Here is a 16,075-nt window from a genome sequence, read left to right as displayed (position 1 = left end):
TTCAAAATGTAAATCATTATTAGAAAGCCTCGAATGGGGACAGAATATACTGGTTTCAGAAAAAGAAAGTATTCATTTGCTTCTCAAGTTTATTGACATATTTTATGAAGGCTCAAGAATGAAAGATTCTGTGGCACTATAATGGAGTATTATAATATTAATTTGCATTAATTTCTTAAAGACATAATTCAATTACATAGTTCAGCCTTTAGCAACCTATTCGTTTAAAATCATATCTCTTTTTGAACTGTCAACCACTTGGAGGAACAGCCCTTGATTCTTTCTTGATTGTATGCTAGATGAGGCAATTTTTCCTTGGGGAATAACATTAGCTAAATTAGGAAGACTGTAATTTAAAGGTGATTAAGTACCTTTTGTGATTGTTGTTTTACAACTTCAATCTGATAACACTTAAGTGCATGTGTAATCTAGTCTTCCACAGGGCTACTCTCATTCATAAGTGGTCTTAAATCCTTTTAAGATCAGGACCTAAATAAGTACCACAGTTAAACCTTTTGTGGCACATTGACAGAGCATGTATTTGTTCTGATTCCAATGACATTTCACAGTTGTGCTTGGTGCATAAACAGTAGGAATTCTTTTAAAAATTGGGATTTTCATTTTACAGAAGGAAAAAGCAAGGAACAGGAATGTGAATGGATACATTCTGGTCATAAGGCAAGTCTGCTGGAACACCTGGGAACACGCTGTGGACTCCTGGCCCTCATGCATTTGTGTCCAGCTTCACTCTGGCTGTACTTTTTGCCTTGGTGCTCAGCATGGGAGGAGCAGAAGGAACCATCGAGGCCAGGCAAAGTGACCAAGTCATTGCTCAACCTGCCCACTGATGTTTGAAGAAATTCCTTCCTAACCATCAGCTTTCTTGGGGTTTCAGTGGAATTTTTGTCAGGAGAGCACCCAATGTGTTGAAGGATGTCAGAACATGGGCTACTATTGCACCATTGACAAATTTAGGATTGACATCTGTTGGGGGCTGCTGAGCAAGATGCACTCAGCTGACCCATTGTCAAGAAGTGGTGCTGGCATTTGTCCATGCACCAGGATATTTTACAGAATGTCATCACTTGGTAATGAAATGCTCCCCAGTAATGATGGCTTACGAACACAGAAATAGCCTTTGCCCATAATAAAGTTTTGCAAATAATGCTTGCAGGAAGTGATTTGCTAGGAATCAATCAAGCAGATCCCAGAAATAATGTGGCAGATGGTAACCCGACATTACTGCAACATCACCAAACTACTTCTTACTCGCACTTTAAGCAACCATTTGGAGTCAGGTCTTCAAAGAAAAATGTTCACTCTCACTCTACAGCTGGTTGAAACTGAATTGTCACCCCACAAAAAATTCTATCCTTAGAAGTCACTAAAAGGCAGAATAAAATTAAAAATCTGAAATGTCCTTCAATGAAAAAGAAAAAAGAATTCAGTTATCAAGACTCTATTTTGATGCCTTCAGGCTATGTGCCCGTTCTTTATTTTTAGCTGTGTTAGGCTACAAACAAAAATTTTAAAATATAAAATTAACACAATCTTTGTTCTAAGTGATATATATGAAGAAAATTTAACAAAATAGATTTGAAAAAGAAAATGCTGGAAAGAACAAACACCTTTCTCTTTGCATTTTGATTTTTTGTCCTATGAATACAAAAATTTGTTGAAATCATCATGTCTCCATTTTTCATGCCCTAGCACCTTCTGACAGAAGAATATTCCACCTGAACTGTTGTAAGGTATTTGAACCTTGATAGTGTGCCCCAGCCAAACCATCTTTAGCTATTCTTATCAGAGCCCTCAGAGTGGGACCAGGCTGGAATTACCCTCACTAGCTTCACCTGGCCTTTCCACCTTCAGCCGCAGCACAGCAAGAGGGTTTTTAAGCTCCAGTCTGAAGGTTCACGGGGGGAAAGTGAGAGGGGAGGGATAGGTCTATAGTTGCTTATTGGTCTTTGCTGTTTTGTTGTTTGGGTTTTCTGGACTAACTTGGCTGCTGATCAATGGATGGGTTTTGTTGCTGTCATCATGTCAATGCTGCTTGCCTGGATCAGAAGCCCCACCTGTTAGAGCCCTCAGGAATTCATCAAGGGCTGAAAGGGAAACTGTGCTAAATTGGAAAAGAATTGAGAAAGAAGAAGCTGAAACACTAAATACCAAGACAGCAAGGAATAGATAAAAAGGACTGTGCTGCACTTGATTAAAACCACTCATATTATCAGAAAAGTGTGTGTGGAGCTCATGGACAGAATAGAGAAACCAATCAAGCAATGTGAAATCTCATACACAGCAGTTGCAAAATGTGTACGTACTGTATTATGGATATGTATTATGGATAAGTATTATGGATAAGTTGTAAAATGTATAAGTAGAGTATCATATAAAGGTTGTAAGATGTAGAAGTAGGTAAAGTGCATAAGTACTGTGTTATGTAGAAGTTGTAAAAAGTGTAAGTAAGTAAGAAAATGTATAAGTAGAGTGATATGTGTAAGATAAGTAGGTAGAATGTATAACTAAGCAAAGTGTTTAAGTAGGGTATGATGTCAAAGTTGTGAGATGTGTGAGTGGAGTATATTTCAAACAATAAGAAGCTTCTGTGAAATCATACTGATTTGTTGATCAGAAGGCATGAGTTCCCACACTGAACAGTTTTGATTAGGTCTCTCTAGGTTGTGACTGGCTATGCTTGAGTTACAGTGGTTTAAAAAGTTACTCATCATAACCAGTGAGGTGCACTTTCTTATTTGCAAGGTAAAACCCATTTTCTTACATTGTATGCCTAACCTACTTGTTATAATTGATTGAGATGTGAAATTATTACTTCATTTTTCTGTTGTATACCTGCATATTCTTTCATCGCTGTATGAGACTTGTTGCATGCTACAGAGCAAGCAGCCCTGTTTTATTTACTATAGTATCAGTGCAGTCCTTAAACAACAGCTTTTCTTACAGAAGATTTTTCACCCTCCTCTCCCACACGCATTGTTGCACTCTGAAACCTTTCCAGAAATGAGGTTAGCCAAGCCACTGTTTGCACTAAAAGAAGGATCATCCCAGAAATGGGGTGGCTGAAGAAAGCAAAGTAGGCCACCAACTTTCCCTGCCGGATAGCTGGCTGTGACTGTATCCCAGAGGAACGCTGTCATGCTGGTTATGCGACAGCACCTGAAGCTCAGCATGAGATGAGCAGGTGTCATTATCACAAGCCCATAGGGACATTTATTGGGCTTGTCTTTGGGAGTGAGGGTCATGCAGAGCTCAAAATTAAGCGCCTGGTCAGACCCATGCGGGTCAAAGCAGAGGAAAATTGCTGCTGCAGCCTGTGCTGCTATGGCCCTGTTGGAGACAGGGCACCTGTCCAGCCTTTCCCCTCAGAGATAAATTAACACGGAGGATGCAATCCCTCATATGCCCCTACCTCGGTACTGGCTGAAATGAAGCAAAATACATTGGCACAGACACTGGCTCTTCTCAGGCAGAGTTTGTAGGATAAATTTTAATAACTCGAATTCCTACATTTCCATCTCACCCTCGGTGTGTTTGGCGTGTGCTGCCACGTGCCGGTGTCGCACACGTGCAGGTTGTGAGCCACCGCCTGTCTGCGTGCAGAAAAAGAGATTTCGACCACAGTGTTTTGCAAAATCTGGCGAAATGTGAAAACTGAATTACTTTAAACCCCCACGTTTCATACAACCCACTCTCACAGTCTTGCCTATCGTCTGGCATTTGTGGGAGAGGATGACTGAGCAGCCCCACAGCTGCTGCCGGCTGTACTCCCCAGGCTGTAGCTTTGCTGAGGGCTCTCAGCTCGGTATCGGGGGGCTCAGGCAGACGCCTGTCATCAGAAACAGCCGAACGTCGGCCATTTCGGCGAACGTCAACAGAAAAAACCAGCTTCTTCGCCGAATCCTAAACATGCAAGTCAGTTCCTGCCCTGACGGATGGGACCGGGACCGGGACCGGGACCGACGGACCCCTCGGGGCCGCCCCGTCGGCAGCGGGGCGCGAACCCGCGGTCCCCAGACCCGCGCGCGGCCAATCGGAGGCCGCGCTGGTGACGCGGCGGGGCGGGCGGGGTGCTCGGCGCGGGGCCGGGCGGGGGCGGGCGCTGCCGCCGCGGGAGCGGCACGGCCGGGCGGAGCGGGCTGCTCTCGGAGAAGGGCAGGCAGCGGGTTGGGTGCTTTGGCTGTAGCCTGGTCCGCTGGGGTTGGCAGAGACTCCTCCAGGCTGCTCCACGAGGACCGGCTTGACGCTCGAGCCTGTTTTATAGAGAACAATTTTTTTTTGCCCCTTGTCTTTTCGGAGTGTGCTTCGCCCAGCGCCGCGGGCGCCCGCTGCCCTGAGCGCTGCCGTGCCGGGAGGCGCGGGGGGCCGGGGCCGCGATGCGCTGAGATGGGGCCTGTGGCTGCTCCCGCATGGGCTCGTAGTGCCCGCTCGGCGCTGAGTGCCCGGGTGCCGGGGAGGTGCGTGTAGTAGAGAAGCGCCAGTAGCGCTGGATTTTATCCCGTTGTAGAGGTGCAGGCAGACAGGGGTTCAGGTGTGTTGGGGTGGTTTGTTTTTTTCCCTCTCATTGCCTACATTAGCTTGTTTGCCCCTTCCCCCCTCCCCCCCCCCCTCCGTTTTGGTGGTGATTTTTTGTTGTTTTTTTTTTTTTTTTTGGGTGAGGTGGGAGCCCGGGGTATCTGATTTTCCTCCAGCTGAGCAGTGCAGTTGCAGCGGTAGCGGTGAAATCCTGCTCCTCCAGTGAGCTCGAGCCAGGAAAATGGAGGCTGTGATAGAGAAGGAATGTAGTGCTCTCGGAGGGCTCTTCCAGACCATCATAAGCGACATGAAGGTAAGAGGCTGAGAGGTAAGGGGTGTGGGGGAGCACAGGGGAGGGGAAGCCTCTTCCCACCTGGCCCGGCGAAACTTCGCCCCGGGCGGTGCAGCCGCATCGGGGGCTGGCGGCGGCTCGACCTCCCCCGCGGCGCTGGGGGGACGCTGCCCCGGGGCTGGGTCCGCGTCCCCGCCGGCGGGACCAGCCCGGTAGAGGGGCTCCTTGGCTTCACACCCAGGGTTTGGGGCTTGCGAGTTGGTTGCAGGACACCACCTCTACCTCCCTCCTCCTTCCCTCTTTTCTCTATTTGTCCTGCTCAAATATGCAAGCTGTTACCTTGCACCAGGGTCAGCGATTTCCAAGCCTGCCTCTTTATTTTACAAATATTTTTCTTCTCATTTTTTCTCCCCTGGTGTGGGCTGTCAGATCGGTAGCAGAATGAATGCAGCGGGGCGGGAGCGTGGTGCGGCGGAGCCGGGCCCGGAGCATGTCAGCCGTGGGGTGGGGCTGGGAAGGGCAGTGTGAGCATTTCGGTGCCAGGGTGATGGGCGCGATGGCAAAAAAATCTCTGCCTGGAGATGTTCAAAAGTTGATGTGTGCCTGAATTAAAATTGCAGCTCAGTCGTTTATGTGGTATTATTTTCACGCTGTATATGTTCGTGGAGGTGGCATTTCCTTCTTTCTGTGAATGGATGCAAAGGTTTCAAGTCTCCGGGTCCCTCCACCAGCCACCAGAAGCCTGACTGTGCTGATCCCGTCTCTGCCAAAGGGTCCCTTTGAGAGAGGCGCTCCCAACCTATCCTTGGCAGCCAAGGGCACTTCTGCAGGGTTTTCTTTGGGTGAGCGGGTGCCTCCCACCCTTCTCTCGTGGAAATAAAGAGCGTAAAAGCGCTGCTGTGTTCTGCCCGTCATGTCTCCCCCAAAGCCCAGGGCTCGAGGCGCCCAGCCTCCGGCATACGGCCGTACTGCAGAATACTGCAGTGTTCCCCTGGACAAGGGCAGCTTGTCTTCCTGCCTGGGCCGACTGGGAAGGATGCCGTTGTGGGAGATGTTGAGAGACGTGTCAAATAATGGGGGACTGCCGTAATTTAAAGGCGGCAACCGTGCGTGCTGTGCTTCTCCCAGCCAGGGGCACGGGATTTCTCTGGGTGTTTTAATCCATGCAGGGCTGGTGAGCAGCGAGGGCTGCGGGAGAAAGAGCTGCCGAGTAGTGTTGGAGGACAGGGTCTGCTCTAGGAGGGAGCCTGGCAGAGGTTAATGGCTTCTAGTGTATTTTTTTGCGGGGGGGGGGGGAGGGTGTGGAGAAGCTGTTTGCACTAGAAGTTTTTTTTTGGCAAGTGTTCATATGCACTTTCCTCTCAACAGATCTTAGGAGACATTTAATTAAAAGCGTGGCTTGTCAAGAGCAGGTAGATTGCAGAGAGGAGAGGGGAGTCTGTGTATATCTGTCAGGATAGTGCTGCAGACCTGGCAGTGGTGGTCCTCAGGCTCTCAACCCCCTTGGATTTTTAATAATGACTGCACTTTAAAATGAAAGAAACCCCCCCAAAAGCAGGAAACGATCACAAATCCTGGAATCACTTTAGTGGGCAGTGCATGGAACACGCAGGAGATGTTCTGTTCCAGATGAAGTGTGGTTTTGGGTTTCATCACAGAGGGACACTGAGTATGTTTATTCTTTCCTTCTTTCCATAAGTGGTGCATTTGGTTTTTCTTACTCTTAAGCCAGTGGGCCTCTGTGGATTCATTTTTTTTCTTCTACACATTGCTACTTGCATGGGAACGCTGCTCATCAGAAAACATGTTGACATGAGCTTATGAAGATGGGCACAGGTGTGAATATTTTTTTCTTAATGCTCTGTAGTAGTGGAACCTGTTTTGTGAACTGAGGGGGGAGGTTTGGAAGAAATCACTGCAGATCTTTAGCAGCATGGTAGTTGTTATGGTTTAAAAAAACTGCTCATTATTTAGCATGAGTAGAACAAAGAATTTTTACCTGTAGTTTGGTTTGATGCAGCTGATGCTGTACTGCTCATGAGATGCACTAGGATTCTTTGTGAATTGTGCACAAAGGAACACAACAATTTCTAAGGAAAAGTAGCTATTTTCTGATAGTTAACCAGAACCTTTCAACTAATCATACCTTTAGTAGTAAAGTGAAAATTAGCATTTTAAGTGCTGTTTCACGTAGTCAGATCTGTGTGGGCAGGTTTCTGGCAGGATCTTGGAGATGTTGCGTAGGGGTCTGCCCACGCATACCCAAGTGCATTATCTGTGCCTATTTCTCATCGCAGGCTGTGATCAAGGCCCCACATGCCCTGCAGTGCTGAGGGATTTGATGCAGCATCCGCCTTTTTTTTAACTAAATGGTTCACAGGTTCTTTTATCGTATGTATTGCTCTACCTTAAACTTTGTTGTAAAGATGGTAGGGTTAATGAACAGCTTAAATTACTCTGAAGTCTTGCCAGTGGATGCAGATGGGTGCTGCAGCTGAGGTGATGAAGATGCAGTACATGTGGACTAATTTTTCTCTTTGTTCACAGTAACACAGAACTAGCTCAGGTGTACCTGTTGTTAATTTTGAGCTCTGCCTGATCTTGACAAGGGTACAGAAGCTGGGATTATAATTCTGAGCAATGTGATTGTTTCCATTTGTCTCTGTATACTGTGTTAGATTTGAAACTTCATAAGGGTAATATATGTCAGTGTGACTAACACATCACATTTTGTGACAGCAAGATTGTCTCTTGCTGGCTGAGGTCTGTGGAATGGCCTTTAATGTTTTCTCCATATACCACAACTTTCTCTCCACTCTCTACCAAAAATATTTTTGTGGCTAATACTCAACAAAACCTGCTCCAAAACAACTCAGCATAAAGTTAAGTGATTTGGAGAAATGATGTTATTGAGTAAATATAACAACAGTTAGTAAACATCCTGTTTATACAGCACATTATTGTACATCATAGAGTCACAGGATATTCTGAGTTGGAAGGGACTCACATGGATCATTGAGTCCAGCTCTTAGCACTGCACAGGACTCCCCCAACAATCCCACCATCTGCTTGAGAGATTCATCCAAACGCTTCTTAAAATCTCTCAGGTGCTGTGACCACTTCCCTGGGGAGGCTGTTTCAGTGCCCAGACACCCCCTGGGTGACGGAACTTCTGATGTCCAACCCTGACACAGCTTCGTGCTGTTTCCTCGGGTCCTGTGACTGGTCACCAGAGAGAAGAGATCAGTGCCTGCCCCTCCACCTCCCCTCGTGAGGAAGCTGTAGACTGCAATGAGGTCTCCTCTCAGTCTCCTCCAGGCTGAACAGAACATCTGGAACTTCAATCCCCTGACAAGGGAAGTCCATTTTTTCCATACAAAACAAGGGTCAGATTTGTTGAGTAATATGGTGGTGTACATGATGACAGGGTTGTTTATGAAAAGTCCACAATGGGAATTGTACTTGGCTGTTGTGCTCTAGAATTGGGTTTCTATGCTTTGAGATTTCAGGATCTGATTAAAGAATCATAAAGGTGGGAGCGTGTCTGCCCATCCCATCCTTATTTTGATCCATTGTCACAGCCCTGGTGTTTCCTACGATACATCACTGAGTATGTGGCACTTAGGATTTGTTATACTCTTATGCAAGATGTTTTTCAAAGCAATCAAAGTTTATAAAAGCAAAAATAAAATGCATGTCCCCTCAGAGTAGTCCTGTGTGCTACGTGCAAATGCTCTGCAGCTTGTTTTTGAATGCTGAGTTTTCTGTAGCTCCCTGTGGGAAGGGAGTATTTGATCTGAATGGTAACTCTTTTCTGGCAATTGAGAAATGAGATTCTGCAATGTGCTGTTAATTTCAATATCTCTTTTAGTGTAAAGCAAATCATTGCAGTTAATTTTTGGGAGGGCCTGTTGCGGATGGGTTTCAAAAGAACTTGTCTTCTCATGCAGAGCAGATTTTCTTTAATGCTGCTTTTCCTTCTGAGTTGATTTTACATTCCTTTTAATCACATTGTTCTCCGCCATCCTGAAGAAAAAAGACAACACCTCTGAAAACATTGAAATTGGCTGTGTTTGTAGTTCATCACTTGCTTGATGGTGTTTCTTTGGCTTTTAGCTTGTTGTTTATTTGTCTTGCCTCTTCTGCCAGCATGTGTTTTGACAGAGCAGGGGCTTGCTGTGTATGCACAGCACCTGACACCTGTGCGGTGGGCATGGGAGGAAGATGAGTAATGAGCATTTGGATGAACACAGGTTGTCTGTGGCTTCATTTATACCAAGTCACAGGATTTACTAAATTTTTATGGGTCAAGTGGGTGTTACCACTTAGTCTCATTCATCTCCCTGCATGTGAGGGATGTGCAGGTATTGTCCTGATAATCAACAAAAATCAGGTTCCCAAAGGAGGTGTGAATTTTTGGAAAATTTTAGAAACTCTTTTATTATATGTGTATGTGCCTTATTTATATTTGTTTAGCTGAAAGCGCAATAAAATAAACTTTTTGCTTCTGGCAGTAACCTCTGCTTTAATACTCTAGAGGAGGTGAACCCTTAACTCCATTGCTGCTGCTGGGACTCCCAGCCTAGGCAGTGGTGCACCTTTGCCTTCAGTCCTGCAGTTCTTGGTCAAAGCAGAAGAGAGAGACATGAACATATGGGCATGAGAAACATTTATGTTTTTGCAGCCTCTTATCTCCTTTCAGGAAGTGACCAGTGAGAAGCAGCATTTTAATCTTGCTTTTGTAGAAGCTGGGACCCGGGGGTGGCCACATCAATAATTAAGAGTTGTTTGTTAAGTATCCCTGATTGCTTGTGAATGCCTTGTGATATTCACACAAATAATATAAACTCAGTGGAAAAAAGTATTTGATGGAACAAATAGAACTGCTGAGACAGTTACTACATCAAGTACAGCTGCAAGTCCTCAGCCTTTGTATTAATCCAAGGGACAGCACACACGTAGCAGAGAACCTGGGCAAATTTATTTTAGTGTGACATGTTGTAGTGCAACAGCTCTTCCCCAGCTGTGCTTTATTTGAAGCTTGAGATCTCTGTGGAGGTTAGGAATGTTCAGTTGAATGATTTTAAGGGCTTGTTTCAATCCAGCTGTTAAGGATGATAACTATTGTAAGGAAAAATGAATGTGTCATGTATTGTGACCGGCACTGTTTAACATCTTCGTTGGTGACATTAACAGTGGGATTGAGTGTTTCCTCAGCAGGTTTGATGATGTCATCCAGCTGTGTGGTGCAGTCACCATGCTGGAGGGGAGCAATGCCATCCAGAGGGACTTTGACAGGCTTGAGAGGCAGGTCTCTGTGAACCAGGGAGATCTTATTACACCTTGAGTACCAAAAGGGGTCTACAAGAGGGTTGGAGGAGGACTTTTGACAAGGGCGTGTAGTGACAGGACAAGGGAGAATGGCTTCAATAAAGATGGCAGTGTTCAGTTAGATATAAACAAGAAATTTTTTTACTGTGAGTGTATTGAGAACAGGTTATCCAGAGAAGTTGTGGGTGGGTGCCTGTTCCTGGAGGAGTTCAGGGGCAGGTTGGATGGAGCCCTGAGCAACCTGGTCTACTGGAAGGTGTCCCTGCCCATGGCAGGGGAGTTGGGACAGATGATCTGTAAGGTCCCTTGCAACCCAAACCATTCTATGGTTTTGTGTGCAACAGACAGGCTTGGAGAGGAAGCACACCTGCCATGTTGCACTGGCATGTCCCTTACACAACAGTCTTTAGGACAACTATCTATCTCAAACCTAGCAAACTAGTGTTTCTTCCCCTTCACAAAAAATCTTAAATGAGTTAATTTGGTGCTTTTCTTGCCGCTTTTTTTTGTTCCTTAAAGGTTTTACCACTGAGGCATTTGGAGCGTAGCTGGCTGCTCTGGTTTCTTACCCCCTCTGCCTCCCAACAACCTGCTTGCTCAGGCCGTTGGTTTGCATACACTGGGTTTCTTGCCTTTTCCAAGCAGCTGCAGTATCTTTCTGTAAACATCTTGGAGGGGGAGGGATTGACATGCAGCAAAGTCTGAAGATGGTGCAGGAAGAGAGCCACTGCATGCCTGCCTAAACGCTGGGGTTCAAGGAACAGGGCATAGCTGGGAACATACTTACTCACGAGTAGTTTATTTTTTAGGAACACGTTTGCTTGATCCAAATACTCATGTGAGTGTTAACAATTTATACAACTGCTGAACATTTGCTACGTAAGTGTGTATGGGGCTGACTTATCCTGTGACATACACCCAGGGCAAGGATTTTTAATATCTCTTAAGAGTACTCCTTTTAGACCTGGCAGGATGCCAAGAACTGCATAGTAAGGTTTGTGAGGTTGTAAGTGTGGAAGGAGTTGTGCAGTGCTGCATGAAACACAATTGACTGAACAAATGTTGGAGAACAAGAAGTCTGTGTAATTACAGGCTTAGTGCTGGTTAATACCTAACAGAGGGTCATATTCAGTGGAGGTTACTGCTTCCTTCCTGAGCTCTGAGTTTGCATGAACTGAACCCAAATATTTGTTGTAAAATACCTGAAAAGCTCAACTTTTTTTTGCCTTTTTTTTTTTTTGAAGTATAGGAGTTGCAAGAGTTGGTGGAGTATTCTTGATGAATCTCTGAATGGAAACTTGTGCATAGCAGCATGCTATGTGTTTTCAACTTCTGAAGAACATTTTTAAGGTTCATGGTCTACCCAAAGACAGTGTGGTCTTGAAGATAAGCAGAGAGCAAAATAGGAACTAAATCTAAAAAGGCTTTTTGGTCTACTTTAGAGCATGCGAAGATGACTACAGAGAAGTTTGAGTTAGTATCATAAAGGGGCTACTCTTCAGAATGAAGTAGTCTCCTTAGGCTACATATATCTTCAAGGGTATGTTTTCAATTTGAAAATTATGTCTACCTTGATACTGTAAGGTGCCAAGCACTACTTTGTTTGCTGGGATCTGTGCTGACCTTTAAGGACATTGATGGAATTCTTCCTGCTGGGCTGAGATAGCTTGGATGCTAAGATGTTTGGAAGGATTGGAGACAAAATGTCTAGTAGTTTTGTGGCTAAGACCATAGCAGCTTTCATCTTCAAAGTGCTCTCTGTGTGACTTGGCTCCAAAGAATGGCTCCCGTTTTACAGAAAGGCAAGCTATGGCTGCAGGTTTAGTGACTTCTACTCCCTCCCCCTAGGACAAGAAGAAATTGGGTGCATCTACAACATGGCGTTAATGAGGGGATGTTTTTTAAGCTCCCAGTATAATAGGTTTCTATTCTCACATACATAACACTTTGTTTTTACTGATAAAGATGTGTTGCTGTTCACCACTGTGATAACCCGGTGTTTGTAGGCAGAAGAGATGACATCTACAAATTACTATAAATTCTGAACAAAAGTGTCCTGAACTCCTCTTCTGTAACTGAAACTACAGAACCTCTCTCAGTTTTTAGTGGAGAAGCCTGACTGGAACATCTTAACCATAAGCTGATCATGAATAATTTGTCTGTTTTGTGGGGTTTTGTGTGAGCTCTGTACTTTACACTCTTCTGGTCAACAACCATAAGTGATGTGTAGTTGGTTTTAATCCTAGGATGCTAGCTGGAGTACGGTCATCCTTTAACAAACCACTCTTGCGGGAATGAGCTTGTGTTGGTGTGTACAATGCTACTGATGAGTGTATAACTAGAGACACTTGGTTCATGGTACAGAAAGGTTCACATTTGTTCTCGTTTTGTCTTCCACATAAACTACCACCGTGCTTCTCACCCAAGCATAAGATATATATTTTTTTTTTTTTGCCACGAAAGTCACATGTATGCTGTGTAGTGTCTTTGAAGCCCTCTGTGTAGAGGCATAATTCGGGATTTTTTGTTAATAAAGCTGTATTGGTGATGTCTCCGAACATCCATGTACCATCTGTGAGCATGCCACATGGATGCTCATGGATGCATGAGCAAACCAGGGGTCTGATTTGGAGATTGAAAGGGATTATTTATCTTCTCATGAGTGAAATGGAGAGAAGGTAGCCTGCAATAGTGTACTTGCACTTCACTCTCTGTCAAGAGGCAAAGTTAATTAAGCATTGAAAACTTGGGTACCTGGCTGCTGCCTTTCTCCCAGTGAGATACTTTTGTTGTCAACTCAAATGCTTGTTAGTACTTTGGTTCCTGGAGATTGACATTACTGCTTGTGGAATGGAGGTTGTGTTGAGTGGGTGGTCAGAAATTAGGGTTTCTGCTTGCTTGGGAAGAAGTGATGAGACCCCAATGGGGTTGGTGTTGTTACAAACACAGGGCTGTTGGCTTGAGGCTATCCTGTGTAGGTATTAACTTGAATGACTGCCTCCTGATATTTTAATTATCTTTGTTTTCATCCAGCTGAAATATTGTGGGTTTAGAAAATAGCTGCTGAGTGTGAACAGTGGCCACTTAATGATTGAGTGGATCCAAGGCAGCATTGATGAGTCTCTGAGGAGAAATTTGCTATTCAGGCTTGCAAACTTGTTCAGACCTGTAGGGAAGAATGTGGAACTATATGTTTCCTCTGGAAGACTACTTAATGTCCAGCTTTTTTAATGTGGCATGGGATAAAAGGTCTTCAGAAGCTGTGGCTAGTTGTTTCCCACCGCCCCCCCATCTTGTGAATAACTTCCTATGTTTAGAGAGGGAGAGACTGTTTATGCATGATGTATTTTCTCACAGTATGAGTCTAACTTTTGTTTGCTAATTACCCAGTCTTGGATTTAAACTGTGAAGTGACTGTTTTGGAGCTGAGTTTTTTCATCTTACAAACCATGAAGCTGAGCTGTGGACAGGACAGATTTGATGTGGTCCCTGTTGACAAAGAAGGAGGCTCCTAAGTTGGATTTGTAAGCCAGGATGAGTTTTCATGGGTCCTTGCTGTACTACAAATTAAAGTCACAACCATAGGGCAACTGGTATCCTCCACTGGAGATGTTTAAACATAGACTAATGCAGTGCAGGCGTTATTATAATACAAATTAAAGGCTCCAGAGCTCTGACAACAGAATGGTACCAGACTTAGGTTCCCTCCCCCTTTAAATGGTGTAATAAATATGTGTGTTCTTGCAAAGTAGTGCTGCATTTCAGCGCTGCTACTAAGGGAAGTGGGCATTCTTTAGAGTTCTTCAGATGGTTTAGGAATGTAGAAAAAATGGGTATCTGTGGTGGTGTTGTTGTTTGGGTTTTTTACCCCAGTGGTGTGAATACCCTTTTCTGGACTTTGCTTGTGTAAGATTTAGATTTGATTTTTTTCATGCCATTATCTGTTTTCTTTATTGTCCTAACGTCTAAACACTAAAAACTAAACAGTTCTGAAAATACTAAACAAGTGGTTCTGTGATACATAGAAGTATCCAGTTGACAGGTTTTTTAATAGCATATAAGATGTCTTCAGTAGTGTTTTGTGGCATAATTTTCAATGTTGTGATAATGTATCACCTTGAAAAGCAAAGCTTGGCATGCCTATTTATACTGTGCATGCTGAGGGAAACTAGTTCCTAATCCTGCCGTTCCCTAAACAAGAGGCAGAAATGATGGAAGTAAATGTATGGATATAAGACTCTGATTTTAATTACCCCTGCTTTCTTTCCTGAAGGGTAGTTACTGGTTAAATGACATCTTATTCTGATCCTTGATGTGCCTTTACTTTCACCTGCATGCAGTATAATCTCTCAGACCTGAATCTGTACCTGTCTGCTCCTCCGTTCAGTAATGTCTGTGTTCAGCTCTTGCTGTGAAATCCTGTGAAGTTCATGTCTTTTGCTGTTGATGCCGTTTCATTCCTGGCCCAGTGAGGGTTTAGCACAAATTGAGAGTCCCTTTTGCTGATGGAGCTAAGCTCAAACTTCCTCTGTGCACGGCAGTATCTTTATCTTAGAAAGACAGATGAGACTTTGAAGTCAAGTGGTCTCTTTCCTTGTCTTGTGGGAGTATTTCTGCAAGACCTCTATATAAATGTGTTACTCTTCCTGAAAGAGTTCTAGTGAAAGGAAGCTGCCTGACCTTTCAGAGTTGCCTGTTACCTGGTCTTATAGTTGAATGGGTTGTGCAATCTGAAACTTCTCTGCTGAAGCAAAACTGATTGTTTCTTGTCCTGCACCCCTGGAAAACAGACGATGGACAACATCGGGCTATGGGATGCTCTTGAAATCAGTATTGGGACTCGGCTGATTGAGTTCTGGTTTTGCATACAAGAAAGAGAGAGTAGGTAGGGGAGATTTAGATTAGACACAAATTGATTTATTTTGCAGTGTGGGTGGTGAGACAGTGAAAAAGGCTGCCCAGAGAAATTGTGGATTCTCCATTATTGGAAGTGTTCATGTTCAGTTTGGATGGGGCTGAGAATGACCTGATTTAGTGAAAGATAGGCCTGCTCCTGGCAGGGGGCATGGACTAGATGTTCTTTAAATGTCCCTTCTAACTTAAACCGTTCTGTGATTCTGTGTATTCGAAATGAGGTGGGTAATACCAAGGAGTAATAGAATAGGTGGTGTGTATATATCTGTGTCATTATAAAGGGTGAAGTCTCTCTTGCCAGCAAAATTCCTGTTTCAGTGCGTTGAAAGATTTGAGACTTTAGATGCAGCCTAGAAATATTCATGAGACAGGCCCTTGATGCTTTTCGAAAGAGGAAAAGCCAACAAGCAGAAGTTTTTTGGATGGAGAAGAGCAATTATGAACTTCAGGCACAATGATGCTAATTCTGTATTCTCACCTGTATTTTGCAAGACCTTTTGTGACTTGTTAAGGGTCTAGGCAGTCCTATCCATGAGTCATGGACTTGGCTAAATGAGTGGATTGAACAGAGGGTGTATTAATGTCTGGTAGCACTTTGTAATTCTTGCAGGTATGGCTGGCCGAGTGTTCTTTCACCCAGTTGACTATTGATTCTTCTGGGAAAGAGGAAAAACTTCCAGTGCCAGATGTTACCTGAGAAGGAAAGCTGACTGTCAACAATTGTGTCTTCCAAATGTGTTGAGACATCTATGGCTGGAGCCCTCTTTTATTTTTTTTTTCCCCCTCCCTCTTTTTTTTCAGACTATTACTGTTTCCTGTCCTCTTCCCCTCCACTCTTTCCTGGTTTTGTCTGTTAAAGAACTGTGGAAAAGTGGTAGTCTCTGTGTGCAAACCATACTTGCTGATTGCCGTTCTTTGTGTGTAACATCTGTGACCTTGTGTGGTGTCTAGCACAATAAAGTCTCTTTGCTACTTGGAGGTAGTGTAGTGAATGCCACAGAAATG

The 16,075-nt window shown here is 44.3% G+C and overlaps 1 protein-coding gene across 21 annotated transcripts in view; it reads left to right on the top strand.

Annotated features, from left to right (window-relative positions):
• Positions 1–3,843: 3,843 nt before the first annotated feature.
• The window catches only part of MTSS1 (MTSS I-BAR domain containing 1), a 128,003-nt gene continuing 115,771 nt past the window's right edge, over positions 3,844–16,075 (top strand). For 6 of the 21 annotated variants that reach the window (XM_048286221.1, XM_048286217.1, XM_048286228.1 and 3 more), the window contains exons 1-2: positions 4,132–4,549; positions 4,678–4,846. In XM_048286221.1, the coding sequence (XP_048142178.1) occupies positions 4,775–4,846 (72 nt within the window). In that variant the 5' untranslated portion in view covers positions 4,132–4,549; positions 4,678–4,774. Of the gene's footprint in view, positions 3,934–4,130; positions 4,550–4,677; positions 4,847–16,075 lie in introns of those variants that run through there. The other 15 variants (XM_048286231.1, XM_048286227.1, XM_048286220.1 and 12 more) reach the window with 7 other exon arrangements.

Source organism: Corvus hawaiiensis, chromosome 26 (assembly GCF_020740725.1).
Source record: "Corvus hawaiiensis isolate bCorHaw1 chromosome 26, bCorHaw1.pri.cur, whole genome shotgun sequence".
Classification (NCBI taxonomy): domain Eukaryota; kingdom Metazoa; phylum Chordata; class Aves; order Passeriformes; family Corvidae; genus Corvus; species Corvus hawaiiensis.
This window is presented reverse-complemented; position numbering and strand designations above follow the sequence as displayed.